Raw genomic sequence first — 16,238 nt, forward strand, 5'->3', positions numbered from 1 at the left:
CATTTTCAAATTAGAATAATAATAATATACCTTTTTTTACAGTACATAGCAGCAGTATATGAATATTAAAAGTAAATCGCTTAAAGTATAGTAAAAGTGGCAGTAACGACATGATAGTGAGAGCGAAGAAACAAACGTACAAATTCCTCCTGTTCCTTGACACACAAACACAAAAAATAATAATAGTAATAAATCTGCTCGTCGGCCGCTCAGGTGGCGTAGCGGTAAAGTACGCTAGCACACCAGAGTTGGGGTTTTGAATACGTCGTATCGTATCGTATCGAATCTCAGCTCTGCCTTTCCGACTGGGCTGGGCGGCTGCATGAACAACGATTGGCTGTTGTCCATAGATTTAGGGGTAAAAAAGTCGGATCCTAGTTCCTCATAACTGGTGCGACTGCACAGGGCTGAGGAATAATGCTGATGGGGGTGTGGCCCTCCGTACACAGTGCCCGTCGGTGTATGATGCAGTCTGTACTGTATGGGGGCGTATGTCAGTCGAGAGGCGTCCTCAGTCAGCGGTGAAGGGTCGAATCGGTATAGAGGACGCAATCAGGGTAATTGGACACGACTAGATTAGGGGAGAAAATTGGGGGAAAAAAAAAATCTGCTCGTTCAACCAGAACTGAAGCACAAAAACAGGCCTCTTTAAAAGTTCTTACCCACAATTCCCTAGAATAACAACAATGTGGATGATTTTTTAGCGTCTCTGTACTGAGTGAACCAAGTGTCTCCTTCAGGAAAACCCATTCAGACTTGAATGCATCGTCTTCCCTCAGCTACGTCCGTGTAGTCTCTCATCCAGTGCAAAACGGAAATCAGACGGGGCGAGACGTCCAGAAAGATCCAGAAAGGTCTGCTGGGTAATTATAAAAAAATATGATGATAGTAAAACGAGGCATTATCTGCAGGCGCAGGAGTCCACTGTCATGTTGGGGTAGACCTTCAGGACGACGTTCTTGTCCTCGTCGAGGAACAGGATGCTGAGCGGGGACATCTTCTCGGGGACGCAGCATGGCTCCGGGATGCCCTGGATCACGCCCACTGCTCGGACGATGCTCTGGATGGTGGCGTGGTTGGAAGGTTTCAGCGACTAAAAGGATAAAAGGTACAATTTTAATATTTTACTGGTCAAGACTTGATGGTTAAGGAGGTTCCTCAACGATTTAACCAATGCCTGATCCCTGCTCTGATTGAGGAGAACGAAGCTAACCCACGCCCCCTCCGACACGTGGGCAGCAGCCGTATGCATTTTATCACCTGCACTTTGACGAGTTGTGTTCGGAGAGACACACCCTGAGAGCACTCATTTCTCATCTCTGTTCAGGCGCCATCAATCAGCCAACAAAGTCGTAATTGCACCAGTCATGAGAGAGACCCCCCATCCGGCTTAGTCTCGCCCATATCTGAACAACAGGCCAATCGTTGTTCATGTGGCCGCTCAGCCTTAGCCGGCAGGCAGAGCTGAGATTCGATACGATGTATTCCAGATCCCAGCTCTGGTTCCAGCGTGTGTTTTTAACCGCTGCGCCACCTGAGCGGCCCTTGAACCAGGGACTTTAAATAGTCCAGTATTGGTCCAGAACCAGTAAGCCACCAGTGTCTTCTTTGCTGTGGTCCAAACCCAAGACCCAAGCCATATACAGGGTACTATACACCTATACAAAGCAAATGCAAACCTTGGTGTCATATTATAGTCTTAATTCAGTGGAGTCCAGCTGCTTCTGTCCATAATTAACCCTTGGCGTTTGTTTGTGAATGTAAAAGTTAGCCATTGTTAGCTTTTTGTTCCAGTCCAATAGCATTTCCCTGCAGTTTGTCCTCAAGCTGAGCTAGTTAGCTATTTTGTTGATTGAATTCTTTCTTATATACTTATATACTGTACAATAAAGGCTACTTAATAGCGATTACTCGCGCTACCACAAATACGTCCATTGTAGTTTTTTGTTCCAGTCCAGTAGCATTGAGGCTAAGCTAGCAAGCACTACAGTAACTCCTATTTTCTTGATATATTTTCCCCAAGAGCATGAAACTGAGGTAAAAATCTTTCTAAATTATGTTTTTTTACATAATGTTTGCTTTGCATAGCTTGTTAGCTCATATACTGTACAATTAGAAGCTACTTAATAGTCTTAAAATCCAATAAATATTCAGATATGATTAGTTTGCATGATACTTACTTCACAGGTGTTAGATTATTAGCTAATCTAGCTAAATAGCTAGACATTGTTAGCTTTTTGTACCAGTGCAATAGCATTTCCCTGCAGTTTTTCCTCAGGCTAAGCTAGTTAGCACCATCTGGTAATTATTAACTACAGTAACTCCTGTTTTGTTAAATTGTGTTTTTTAAATAATGTTTGCAAACTAGTTAGCTTATACTGTATACTGTACAATTAAAGGCTACCTAATAGCAATTACTAGCGCTACCACAAATACGTCCATTGTTAGTTTTTTGTTGCAGTCCAATAGCATTGCGGCTAAGCTAGTTAGCACTCCAGTATCTCTTATTTTCTTGATATAATTTCTTTAAGAGCATGAAACTCTGAGGTAAAAATCGTTCTAAATTGTGTTTTTTTACATAATGTTTGCTTCGCATAGCTACATACTGTACAATTAGCGGCTACTTCATAGTCTTAAAATCCAATAAATATTCAGATATGTTTAGGTAGAATGATACTTACTTCACACGCGTTAAGTTATTAGCAAATCTTTTAGTAACTCTTTGTTTTCTGGTAAGAAACGACATACACCAGCGCTACCTGGTTGCTAATCCATGCTTGTCTCTGCGGGTTTAACATGGGCACTGCTGGTTTTCTATTGTTTTGATATACAGTATGAATGCCAGTTAATACCGTTTACAGGTAATGCTTCCATAGTTTGAGTTTAGAGTTCTAGGCTCTATTTACTCTGAAAACAGAACAGATCAGCTGGTCTTATGGTTAAGATATCACACTAGCCATCAGACAGTTGCTAGTTCTGGGCTGCCAGATTGCAACTGCTGTGTCCTTAAACCTGAACCTTGACGCTCAATTGTTTGGATTGTCACTTTGCCTTAAATGTATCTGCTAAACGCTATGCATTGGGGTCCAGGGTGTACTGGTGGGTGGGTGTACTGAATTTTAGTGGGTTTTGTGGGATTTATTTGGCAGTCCAGGTCCCGTCATAACACTGCCTACAATGTTGTCATGTATGCGCCTCATCACCTGTCTAAAGTAACGTAACTTGTGGCTCGCTCAGTGGTTGTCATCTTCCTTTTCAGCGATTTTTGGATGTCTTTCTTATTCTTTCTTCAATGTCAGGGCTTTACAGTCATACATGGCCTCTGGTCAGTCCTAGGCTTTCATCAATCGTAGCTTGTTGATGGTGCTAACTCATATCCTTGTCAATTTGACTATTACTGCCGTCCATGTTGAGCTACAGTATTTGATACTAAACTAAGTTTACTTGTTCCTGTCTTCTATATTCCTATGTCTCATAATCTCCAGTACTTATTGTTGCATTTATCAGCATTATATATTCCTTTACAGCCTTTATGTGACACACCAGCTCCTGTAGTCCTTACTAATTATAAAAAGGTGAAATATTTTTGAACCACAGAGCATTTTTATTGTTGTCATATAACAATTCTGAAAGGGTTAAGTTTTCTGTGCTAAGGCAGATTTTCAGTAAAAAAAAAAAAGAAGCATCTAAATGTCTGTATCTGACCACAACTTGTCTATACATTTAGTATAATTTAATTAAATTGGTGTATTACCTTAAATTATGCCATACATTCTGTAAGGAGGTAGAATATGTGTGTAAGGTCTGTTTAATACACTCTTAAATGCTCAAATAGCTTTAATTACACAATTTTCTCATTAATTGTGTAATTAAAGCTGTTATTATTACTATTTCTTGCTTGATTCCTGTCCTGATGGTCCAAGTCTGTTTAAAAGGTGCAACGTGCATTTACATTATCTGACCACTGGGTGGCGACAATTCTCCGTTTGTATGTAAGTATGTGGCGGTTTTGCTTGGCGAGTCTTTGCTTTGGATAGTCTGTATCCAAATAGCACCACAGCAGACATCCCAAGTTGCAAAAACTCATTTCAGGGAGGTACCCCCGGACCCCGGGACCTCGACCCCGACTCCCCAAGCCCAAAAAAAAAAAATCTAAAAAACCTCTCGCACACACCAAAGGATATGGGTGATAACAGACCTTTTAGGGGTTGCTACTGAGCTACTAAGCTAACTGTTCGCGTCACAAACACATTAATGTAAACTACATAGTGCACTAGATAGTGTGAAAGATAATAGATTTATGTTCCCTACATAGTGCACTAGATTGTATATGAAAAAAAGAATTTATGTTCCTTACTTAGTGCACTAGATAGTATTTTAGATATGAATTTATGTTTCCTACGTAGTGCACTAGATGGTGTACTAGACAATAGACTTATGTTTCTTACATAATGCTTTAGGTAGCGCATTAGTTAACGGATTTATTTTCCCTACATAGTGCACTAAATTGTATATCAGATAACGGATTTATGTTCCCTACATAGTGCACTAGATAGTATTTTAGATATGAATTTATGTTTCCTACGTAGTGCTCTAGATGGTGAATTAGACAATTGGTTTATGTTCCCTACACAGTGCACTAGATTGCATATCAGATCACGGATCTATGTTCCCTACGTAGTGCACTAGATTATGAATTAGATAACGCATTCATGTTCACTACATAGTGCACTAGAAAGTATAACTAGATAATTAATTATGTTCCTTACATAGTGCACTAAATTGTACATCAGATCACGGATTTATGTTCCCTACATAGTGCACTAGACAGTATGTTAGACAATTGATTTATGTTCCCTACACAGTGCGCTAGATTGTATATCAGATTACGGATTTAATACGCGATCGGGGAAAAAAGTTTGTGTCGCCTGCGTGCGCGTTTGTGTCGCTCTTGGCCGCTCGTTCTAGATTCCGGGAGATTTTATCTGACTTGCGGGCATCAGGGAGCCTCTATGTATATGCGGAAGACTCCCGGAACTTCTGGGGGCCTTGGGATGTCTGCAACAATCACCTAATTTAAAACAAATTAATTGTATTCATGCTAAAAAGCAAAGTAAAAGAACCGTGTGACCCAAAATATATGACCTACCTTCGGCATAGGAAACTGACAGGACCCGGAGCAGTAATAGGCATCGAAAGACTTGGGAGAGATAATCCATTCGCTCCAGCCGATGTCTGCGAAGTCGACCTTCAGATATCTGCGGGCGCAGTTCTTCGGCTCGATCCACTGCTTCTTCCGAGCTTTCTTTATGGTCTGCTCGTCAAACTGCAAGAGTGGATTCTTGTCTCGCGGGTTCTTGCGAGGTTTCTTGCGCGGCCGTTTGCCCGGCTTGTTCTCGACGGGGTCGTACGGGCTGGTTTCGTCCCAGGTGTGGATTTCGTAGGGGTACTCGGGGCCCGGGAGCTCGTTGTTCTGCAGGGGTAGGAGGATACTGGCCGAGCGCTTCGTCCTGTGCGGCGCGGAGCCGTTATGGTTACGGTTATGGTTGGGGTCGCGCAGTCCGAGTTTCTGTAGTCCGGGCACTAAACCGCCTTTGTGTCTCTGCAGGGTGGACACGACGCTTTCGGACTCCGAGATCGCAGAGTCGTTGGCGTAAACCAGGATGTACGGGTGGCGGTCTGGGAACGTCTTCGTCCAAGGTTGTTGTCCTTGCGAATCGATAGAGATCCCGATTAGAAGCTCATTATTACGCTTGGCTTGGTTGACCACGCGGGTGATGTCTCTCCACTGCCATGATATTAAGTCCCGGTACATCGAGGAGACGTTAACGGAGAAGTGATCGAGGGTTCTCGTTTTATTCTCCGCAGAGTTGAAGCTCCAGATCCTCAGACGAACTGAGACGTGTCGTCTGAGGCCGTGGCGAGCGCAGGTCTTGAATCGTAAGCATCTCCGAGTGCTGTTGTGCAGGTCTCCGACGTAGTAGTGCAGCGTCGCTGAGAGAACGTCCTCTGACTTCGTTAGCGACGTCAGGTTAAAGATCTGAAGATGCTTGTTGTTGATGGTGCCTAGATAGAAACAGAAAAGTTACTGTTACTACTGGATGCCAAGGCCGGACAAGTGCAGTCCATCTTCCTTCTTTTACCGGCCGGCTTACGAGGAGCTTGGAGGAACAGGAGGAACATGCTATGCTCTCAGTATTTTATTTTTTTTGCACATGAGTGCCTTGACCAGACAGTAGCATGGAGGAGACTCTCCGTCTAGACTTTCCTTCTTCAGACAAAGCCAATTTCTATGTTCTATGGCTGTCCAATCAGGCTGGTCAGACTCGTGGCAGACTCAACGACTGCTGTGCCACCCAAGCTCAAGAAACATCAGACTTCAAGGTTCAGCCAAGTTCTTTAGTGTTCCCTCTGCACAAGAACATACACCCATGCTGCCTAGGTTAGAACCCTTATATGCTGTTGGCATACACATACACCGATCAACCACCTCCTTGATTCTACACTCACTGTCCATGTTATCAGCTCCACTTACCATATAGGAGCACTTTGTGTAATAGTTCTACAATTACTGACTGTAGTCCATATTTTTCTCTGCATGCTTTGTTCGCCCACTTTAGTGGATCATTCTCAGCACTGCAGTGACACTGACATGGTGGTGGTGTGTTAGTGTGTGTTGTGCTGGTATGAGTGGAGTTTTTAAACACCTCACTGTCACTGCTGGACTGAGAATAGTACACCAACCAAAAACATCCAGCCGACACCGTCCTGTGACCACTGGTGAAGGTCTAGAAGATGACCAACTCAATCTGCAGCAATAGATGAGCGATCGTCTCTGACTTTACGTCTACAAGGTGGACAGTGAGTGTGTCTGATCCACTCATACCAGCACAACACACGCTAACACACCACCACCATGTCAGTGTCACTGCAGTGCTAAGAATGATCCACCACCCACATAATACCTGCTCTGTACTGGTCCTGTGGGGGTCCTGACCATTGAAGAACAGGGTGAAAGCAGGCTAAAAAAGTATGTAGAGAAACACATGGACTACAGTCAGTACTTGTAGAACTACAAAGTGCTTCTATATGGTAAGCGGAGCTGATCGGTGTATGTCGTTTTCTGCCTCAGAACTCAACGAAATAACATGTCAGCGTACTATTTATACTAATTTAACACACTCGTATGTGGTTTGGAATGCAGTCTGTTGGAAGCAATACTTTCTTTAACCAGCGTGCACACGGTGCCAATCTCATACCCTTTAATCTGGGAAGACGCAGGGCATGAGATTGACGTCGGGGGGAAAAAAAAGGAACCTGTAATTAAGTGCTGTGGCTTTTTAAAGTGTTTTTATTTAGTTTACTTGTTACTAATTTACAAGACAGGTGTTCGCGTACCACTGTAGGGACGAGCGGAGGGTGGTTTTATGTACTGGTGGGCATCAGTTGTCACTGGTGCTGAATCAAAACCGTCTTTTACTGTCTTGGCTGGCTTATTTTTAATGCAAAGCTGCTTTGTGACTTTTGCATGTATTTAAGGATGTATTTAGAGATCCCTGACTGAAGATTGTTGGCAGAAGTGTATCCAGTTGTGGGGTACAAAAGTATTCGCTCATCTGCCTTCACGCGCATATGAACTTGAGTGACATCGCATTCTTAATCAATAGGGTTTAATATGATGTCGGCCCACCCTTTGCAACTATAACAGCTTCAACTCCTCCAGGAAGGCTTTCCACAAGGTTTAGGAGTGTGTTCATGGGGATTTTTGGCCATTCTTCCAGAAGCGCATTTGTGAGGTCAGACACTGACGTTGGACGAGAAAGCCTGGCTCGCAGTCTCTGCTCTAATTCATCCCAAAGGTGTTATATCGGGTCGAGGTCAGGACTCTTTATGGACCTTGCTTTGTGCACTGGTGGGCAGTCATGTTGGAACAGGAAGGGGCCATCCCCAAACTGTTCCCACAAAGTTGGGAGCATGAAACTGTCCAAAATCTCTTGGTACGCTGAAGCATTAAGAGTTCCTTTTACTAGAACTAAGGGGCCGAGCCCGACTCCTGAAAAACGACTCCACACCATGATCCCCCCTCCACCAAACTTTACACTCGGCACAATGCAGTCAGACAGGTACCGTTCTCCTGGCAACCACCAAACCCAGACTCGTCCATCGGATCGTGATTCGCCAGATGGAGAAGCGTGATTCGTCACTCCAGAGAACACGTCTCCACTGCTCTAGAGTCCAGTGGCGGCGTGCTTCACACCACCGCATCCGACGCTTTGCATTGCGCTTGGTGATGTAAGGCTTGGATGCACCTGCTCGGCCATGGAAACCCATTCCATGAAGCTCTCTACTCACTGTTCTTGATCTAATCTGAAGGCCACATGAAGTTTGGAGGTCTGTAGCGATCGACTCTGGAGAAAGTCAGCGACCTCTGCGCACTATGCGCCTCAGCATCCGCTGACCCCGCCCTGTCATTTTATGTGGCTGTCGTTCCCAATCGCTTCCTGACAGTCGACTGTGGAATATTTAGTAGTGAGGAAATTTCATGACTGGACTTGTTGCACAGGTGGCATCCTGTCACGGTACCACGCTGGAATTCACTGAGCCCCTGAGAGCGACCCATTCTTTCACTAATGTTTGTAGAAACAGTCTGCATGCCTAGATGCTCGGTTTTATACACCTGTGGCCATGGAAGTGATTGAAACACCTGAATGTAATGATTTGGATGGGTGAGTGAATACTTTTGGCAATATAGTGTACTTGTGTACCTTATGGACCTGGACATCTCATAACTCACACATTCATGTTTAGTGTGCAGATGTTTCTTCACAAGAGGGAGCTATTGGCACTGTAGTAGGTTTTTGCATCAGTGATGCAAAACTGACTGCAATAACATCCTCCTTAGTGGAGAACATGTCAAAATAAATGTGAGAAAGTATGTGAGTGAGTTAAAAATATCGATATAATATAAAGAACACAAAACCATAACTTTTGTGCTGAGTTAGTTATTTTACAGCGGTGAAAATGTGTTTTAATGTGGGTTCTCAAATATATTTCGTACTTTTTTTTTGTTTTTTAAATATAAACCTACAGATTTTCTATTTTTCATAACTCCCTCGGACTAATTTAAGGTATTATGTCTTACCTGCATACATTTTTAATTTTTAATTTGACCAGTCAGATTAAAAAAATAAAAAATACAAGCGAATATCCACTAGCTTGAGGTGCTACATTAAACAGGGCTGTATGGAACGCTGCATGGTTCACGTTAATACATACACATACACATGCGCATGTATTATTAAATATTAATAATAATAATTTAATATAAATTTAATGTATCTAATCTATCTAGTCAAATGAGAATGAGAATCTCTGGTTTGTTGTAAACAGGTGGAAACAAAACTAAGGTGGCGCCAGTTAGCAAGTTGGCAAAAAAAGCTCATTAATTTGAATAGTTATGCCACCACCAACCCACAGGATATATAATTTTTTATATAATTTTATAACTTTTGGTTACATACTGGTTTAAAGTAGCCAGGGCTTTAAATATTTCAATAAAACACCATATAAACAGACCAATATATATGATATTTGTATCATACGATTAGAGAACTCGTCTTTCAACACAACGCATGATGTTATTGTGGTCAATTAGCATTAATTAAAGCAAAACAAAAGCCAAAAGGTGACATTTCATCTGTAATTAAGTCTGGCACCGACATATTTACGTATTAAATACAGCATTTGGTGAAAGTTCTGTTTCCTTGGATGGTACATTAGCATAGATCAACTGTAATGGCTGTTTTCTACAATGTAGGGCATAAATACCATAAATATATCTGTTGTTGTTATATTCAAAGTGTGGGCGGCACGGTGGCTAAGTGGGTAGCACTGTCGCCTCACAGCAAGAAGGTCCTGGTTTCGATCCCCAGGTGGGGCGGTCCGGGTCCTTTCTGTGCGGAGTTTGCATGTTCTCCGTGTCTGCGTGGGTTTCCTTCAGGTGCTCCGGTTTCCTCCCACAGTCCCAATCAGACACTGAATTGTCCTATAGGTACCCAGCCGCTAGATGCACAAACCAGTGCATTGTAGTGCAAGCCCGGATAAAATAGGGAGGGTCGTGTCGGGAAGGGCATCCGGCGTAAAAACTGTGCCAAATCAATAATGCAGATCACGATCCGCCGGTGACCCCTGACGGGAGCAGCCGAGGAGATTGATTGATTGATTGATTGATTATATTCAAAGTGTGAATTATACCGTGACAACTGGTGGGAATTAGATTGCGTCAACTGGCTATTGATTAAACCTAATATCAGCTAGTCATTAAGTTAATTAGGAGGAAAATACATATATGTTTATAAGTAATCTGCAATACCCCCAGTTTTATCCATAAATACCCAGCTGGGGCATAAACACCACTAACAACATACCTGTTATATCTGTTATCATTATAGTCAAGGTGTAAATTATACCGTGACGACTGGGGGAATTTAATTGGTTCAACTACATATTGATTAAAGCTTATATCAGATAGTGTCTAAGTTAGTTGGCCCACACACACACACACTTGTTTTTACCATATTTTTAATAATTAGGAGGGTCAGACCCCTCAATCCCTTCATAATTCGAACCATGGTTATATTAAACATGATAACATGACATACACCTGCAACACGTGCATTTTACTCCTATAAAGAAATAAAAAACTATGCATGTTTGTAAGTAATCCACAATACCCCCAGTTTCATCCATAAATACCCAGCTTGGGCATAAACACCACTAACACCATACTTGTTATATCTGTTATCATTGTATTCAAAGTGTGAATTATACTGTGACAACTGGGGGGATTGGTTTGGTTCAACTACATATTAATTAAAGCTTATATCAGATAGTGTCTAGGTTAGATAGCACACACACACACACACACACACACACACACATTGTTTTTACCATATTTTTAATAATTAGGAGGGTCAGACCAAGTAATTCCCCTGTAATTCGAACCATGATTATATTAAACATGATAACATGGAATACACCTGCAACACGTGCATTTTACTCCTATAAAGAAATAAAATACTATATATGTTTATAAGTAATCTCCAATACCCCCAGTTTCCTATAAAGTTTCTTTATAGGAGTAAAATGCACGTGTTGCAGGTGTATTCCATGTTATCATGTTTCATATAATCATGGTTCGAATTATGAGGGGATTGGGAGGGGTCTGACGCTCCTTAATATTAAAAATATGGTAAAAACAAGTTTGTGTGTGTGTGTGCTATCTAACTATCTGATATAAGCTTTAATATCAATATGTAGTTGAACCAATCCAATCCCCCCCAGTTGTCACTCTACAATTTACACCTTGACTATAATGATAACAGATATAACAGGTATGTTGTTAGTGGTGTTTATGTCCCAGCTGAGTATTTATGAACGAAACTGGAAGTATTGCCGATTAGTTATAAACGTATATAGTATTTTATTTCTTTATAGGAGTAAAATGCACGTATTGCAGGTGTATTCCATTTTTATCATGTTTAATATAACCATGGTTCGAATTACAGGGGGAATTACTTGGTCTGACCCTCCTAATTATTAAAAATATGGTAAAAACAAGTTTGTGTGTGTGCTATCTAACCTAGACACTATCTGATATAAGCTTTAATCAATATGCAGTTGAACCAAACCAATCCCCCCAGTTGTCACAGTATAATTCACACTTTGAATATAATGATAACAGATATAACAGGTATGGTGTTAGTGGTGTTTATGCCCCAGCTGAGTAATTATGGATGAAACTGGTGGTATTGTGGATTACTTATAAACATATATAGTATTTTATTTCTTTATAGGAGTAAAATGCACATGTTGCAGGTGTGTTTCATGTTATCATGTTTAATATAATCATGGTTTGAATTATGAGGGGATTGGAGGGGTCTGACCCTCCTAATTATTAAAAATGACTTACTTATATATGTACTTATAAACATATATGGTATTTTATTTATTTATAGGAGTAAAATGCACTTATTACATGTGTGTTTCATGTTATAATTACACTGGAGGTATTGCAGGTATTGCAGAATACTATATATATACTACATATACCCCAATTATCTATCTATCTATCTATCTATCTATCTATCTATCTATCTATCTATCTATCTATCTATCTATCTATCTATCTATCTATCTATCTATCTATCTATCTATCTATCTATCTATCTATCTATCTATCTATCTATCTATCTATCTATCTATCTATCCCCAGTTAATGTATACATGCATATATAAGTATTCTGCAATACCCACAGTTTCCTAAACCCTTGGTAATAAGCCAGTGACCGTGTGTGCAGAGCTGGGCTGGGTCAGCAGGTGGATTTCTGCTCACCCTAGTCAAACTACAATCACTCCATCAATAACAATAATATGTAATTAGTGCATTTATATCTGTTGATCATTCCTAATTAAATGCCTGCAATCAATAATGGTGCAAACATACCCATATGTGCTTTAAAGCTGCGCACCGTGTTTCCATCGCGCAGCGGGGACGCGTTACTGAGGTATCTGCTGTAGAGCATCCGCATGTGTTCCGACACGGTATCCTGCTCAGCTTTCTTCCACTCCTTCCTCTCGACTTCTCTGTGCCCATAGTCCTTCGTTATTCCAGTCGAACGATGGTGATCTTTCAGCATGGCGCAGTATCCACAACACAGACAGCTCCATCCCAGCAGCAGAACGAGCAGGAGATCCATTTTATCGCGAACACTTTACGCGCAGAATTGTGCGCTCGGGCATCAGACGAGAGAGACTCGAACGAGCAGCGTTCAGGAACCTAAAGTTCGCCCTACTGCAGAACTCCGTGCCTATGTATGAGCGCGCGCGCACGTGTGTGTGTGTGTGTGGAACGGTTGGCGCGCGCTCTCCGGGTTTTGTGCGCGCGGAGGCAGCCAATCGCGTCAGTGCTCGGCTTTCATATGAAGGTGAAGCTGGACTGGTGCACATATATAAAGCTTGTGTGAGCAGGGAGGTAGTTCAGCTCAACTGCAGAAATGGAAGAGTGCAGATCTGTGCAAAAGTTTGCACACCCCTGGTCAAATTCATGGTTTTGTTACATTATCTTTGTACTTATGGCATTTGGACACATAAGTGCACCCTAAGTGCAGGTCCCAAGCCTGGATAAATAGGAGGCAGGTGTAAAAAAACAGAATGATCTGCTGTGGCGACCCTTAACGGGGCAACCAAAGGGAAACAGGTGCTTTTTTTTAATCAATGGTGACTTGCACAATTTAAGCAATTGATTTATGTTTCATTCATGCACCTTATTTGTTCCATGTTTGTACTTGTATATATATATAATGTGTTACATATGTTGTTCTACAATTACTGACTGTAGTCCATCTTTTTTCTCTGCATGCTTTGTTAGCCCCCTTTCATGCTGTTCTTCAATGGTCAGGACCACCACAGAGCAGGTATTATTTGGGTGGTGGATCATTCTCAGCACTGACACTGACACTGACATGGTGGTGGTGTGTTAGTGTGTGTTGTGCTGGTATGAGTGGATCAGGCACAGCAGCGCTGCTGGAGGTTTTACACACCTCACTGTCCCTGCTGGACTGAGAATCGTCCACCAACCAAAAACATCCAGCCAACAGCGCTACGTATGCAGCATCCTGTGACCACTGATGAAGGTCTACAAGATGACCGACTCAAACAGCAGCAATAGATGAGCGATCGTCTCTGACTTTACATCTACAAGGTGGACCGACTAGGTAGGAGTGTCTAATAGAGTGGAAAGTGAGTGGACACGGTATTTAAAAACTCCAGGAACGCTGCTGTGTCTGATCCACTCATACCAGCACAACACACACTAACACACCACCACCATGTCAGTGTCACTGCAGTGCTGAGAATGATCCACCACCTAAATAATACCTGCTCTGTAGTGGTCCTGTGTGGGGTCCTGACCATTGAAGAACAGCATGAAATGGGGTTAACAAAGCATGCAGAGAAATAGATGGACTACAGTCAGTAATTGTAGAACTACAAAGTGCTTCTATATGGTAAGTGGAGCTGATAAAGTGGACAGTGAGTGTAGGAACAAGGAGGTGGTTTTAATGTTATGGCTGATCAGTGTGTATATATGCATTTAATTTATTGGAGCATTACAAAACTATCTAAATTGTTGTCCTTATATAAATAATTTAGATTGTTGTTAAGTCATTAATGTTAAAATGTATGATACAGAGTCGTGGATCTGGGATGAGGAGCTGAATGAAGTGGCTTACAGGGGCTTTAAGAGCTTTCAGTTCCGTTTTGTACGTTTCAATAGCACTGAGCACACACATCCTGTAGAGCGAATTCGGATCCGGATGAGGCGTTGCGTCCCACACACACCAGGCTCTCTGACGACGATCTGAAACCCCCTCACCGGGGTATGTCTCTCAGACTCTGGCGAGGCAGAAAAAGTCTCCGTTTGTAATAGAAATTGGAGTTATTTTATAGTTTTTTGGGGGGAGAAGTGCAACACACTCACCAACCACTTTATTGGGAACACATGGACACCTGATAATTTATGTAATCATCAGATTAGCCAATCACGTCGCAGAAGCACAATGCATTAAATCATACAAAAATCTCCCCCTGCTGGGGACCCCGATCACGTCCGAAGAGGGTCTGTATTTGCCCGACACACCCTTTCTTATCCGGCCCTACCTCGGTGGATTCGCACTAGGGTCAGTCTCTCGCATGGAGAGTCATGCGCTGATGTTCATGTTCCTCCACTTTCTAACCGAGTCGAAAACCCCACCCCATGTTTTATTCTGTCTTGTTTTACCCGGCAGACTAGTGGCCAAATTTAGTTGTTCCTACTTGGGGTGCCCAGTCGACCGGTAGCAGAGTATGTTATGTTAGCTAATCCTAATGTTTTACATTTAATGGTTGATCTGCATTTTTAGCCCCTTAAAAATCATTGTGCAGTTTAAGAAAGCAATAAAGCTAGCCTTCATTGGGCGATCTAAGTATCTAGCTATCAGCACTTGTGAGTTTAAGCCTGGATGTGAAGCCTGGGCACTAAAGAAAGAAAAGTCAATCAGAAAACTCATAGAGGAAGATGATGACCACTGAGCGAGTGTATGAGACGGCCAGAACAGAAAAGGAGCTACTGAACCACATGAAGTCCTGCAAGTGAGGTTACTTCGGGCATTACGAATTTGCTCATGTACTGCATGACGCTATCTGTCAACCATGGTGGAAGAATTGGAGATGCTTTGGTATTGTCAAGTGGGAAATTGGGTGTCATAACCTGTGGATGGCTCTGGATCGGAGACGGTTTGGTACTAAAACGTGATGGTGAACCAAAGCTTGGCTTCAAATTGTGCAAACCCCAGATAAAGGAGCAGATAGCTGGTGTTAGCAATTGATTGTCCAACACAATCACAATCAAGATTTCAACACTCTTGAGATGCTGTGGGAGCAGCTTGTCCGTATGGTATGAAAAAAGTGCCCATCAGGTCAATCCAGCTTCTGGAGCTGACCACTAGAACACCAAAGATCTGCAAGGCTGTCATTGCTGGATGGTGGATTCTTTGGGTTTCCTTTTTTTTTTTTTTCACGTCTCCCATCCATTTAGCTTCTTATCTGATTAGATTCTTTAACCGGAATGTAAATGTTAGTGTCTCACAGGCTGGTCTGAGTACGTCAAACAGCTGATCTAGCCAGAGTTCACGAAGAACGGTGCAAAAACCATCAGCAACAAAGAATAACACGCAGCCAGGGGTAGCTCCGAGGGTGGAAACGCTGAGTCGATGAAAGACATCAGACAAGAATGGTTTAAGCAGAAAGGAAGGCTGGCGTGTCTTAAATAAACACTCTACACGACCTTGACGAACAGGAAGGTATTGTAGGATCAGGTATCGCGTTCTGAACCTTGGGATTGATTGGCTACGACCACTTTGGTTTTCATTCCTGTCAGCACGGTGGGCAACGGGCTCAGTGAAGCCGAACGGTTTACATTGCCCGGTCTGCTGAGTCTTAATTTATGCCAGTAGGGTCTGAATTTGGTGTTAACGGCAGGTGTCTGTAGTTCAGGCTGATGGTGATGTTGATGTTCTTGTATAACGTTCATGGAATCCACAATCATCAAACCATTGCGACCTCATCACGCGACTCGATGCAACTCAGTAGTGTTTGTGGCCTCCACGTGCCTGTAAGCTCTCTTGACGACTCCTGGGCAC

General features: G+C 42.4%; 1 protein-coding gene across 1 annotated transcript; it reads right to left on the reverse strand.

The window, feature by feature from the left end:
* Nucleotides 1–901: 901 nt before the first annotated feature.
* On the reverse strand, nucleotides 902–12,758 carry bmp3 (bone morphogenetic protein 3). Its single transcript, XM_063018056.1, has 3 exons — nucleotides 12,506–12,758; nucleotides 5,150–6,066; nucleotides 902–1,093 (listed from the first exon to the last, which is right to left on the reverse strand). The coding sequence occupies exons 1-3, from the start codon at nucleotides 12,756–12,758 to the stop codon at nucleotides 902–904; spliced, it is 1,362 nt and encodes a 453-aa protein (XP_062874126.1).
* Nucleotides 12,759–16,238: the final 3,480 nt, after the last annotated feature.

Source organism: Trichomycterus rosablanca, chromosome 21 (genome assembly GCF_030014385.1).
Source record: "Trichomycterus rosablanca isolate fTriRos1 chromosome 21, fTriRos1.hap1, whole genome shotgun sequence".
Taxonomy (NCBI): Eukaryota; Metazoa; Chordata; class Actinopteri; order Siluriformes; family Trichomycteridae; genus Trichomycterus; species Trichomycterus rosablanca.

Bases quoted from the DNA above. Each gene is read 5' to 3' on its own strand.
- bmp3 (XM_063018056.1), bottom strand. From the start codon at position 12,758: ATGGATCTCCTGCTCGTTCTGCTGCTGGGATGGAGCTGTCTGTGTTGT. The intron at 6,067-12,505 runs GTATGTTTGCAC...GTTTCTATCTAG, and splicing joins CAGCTTTAAAGCACATATGG to GCACCATCAACAACAAGCAT. The intron at 1,094-5,149 runs GTAGGTCATATA...TTATCCTTTTAG, and splicing joins GTCAGTTTCCTATGCCGAAG to TCGCTGAAACCTTCCAACCA.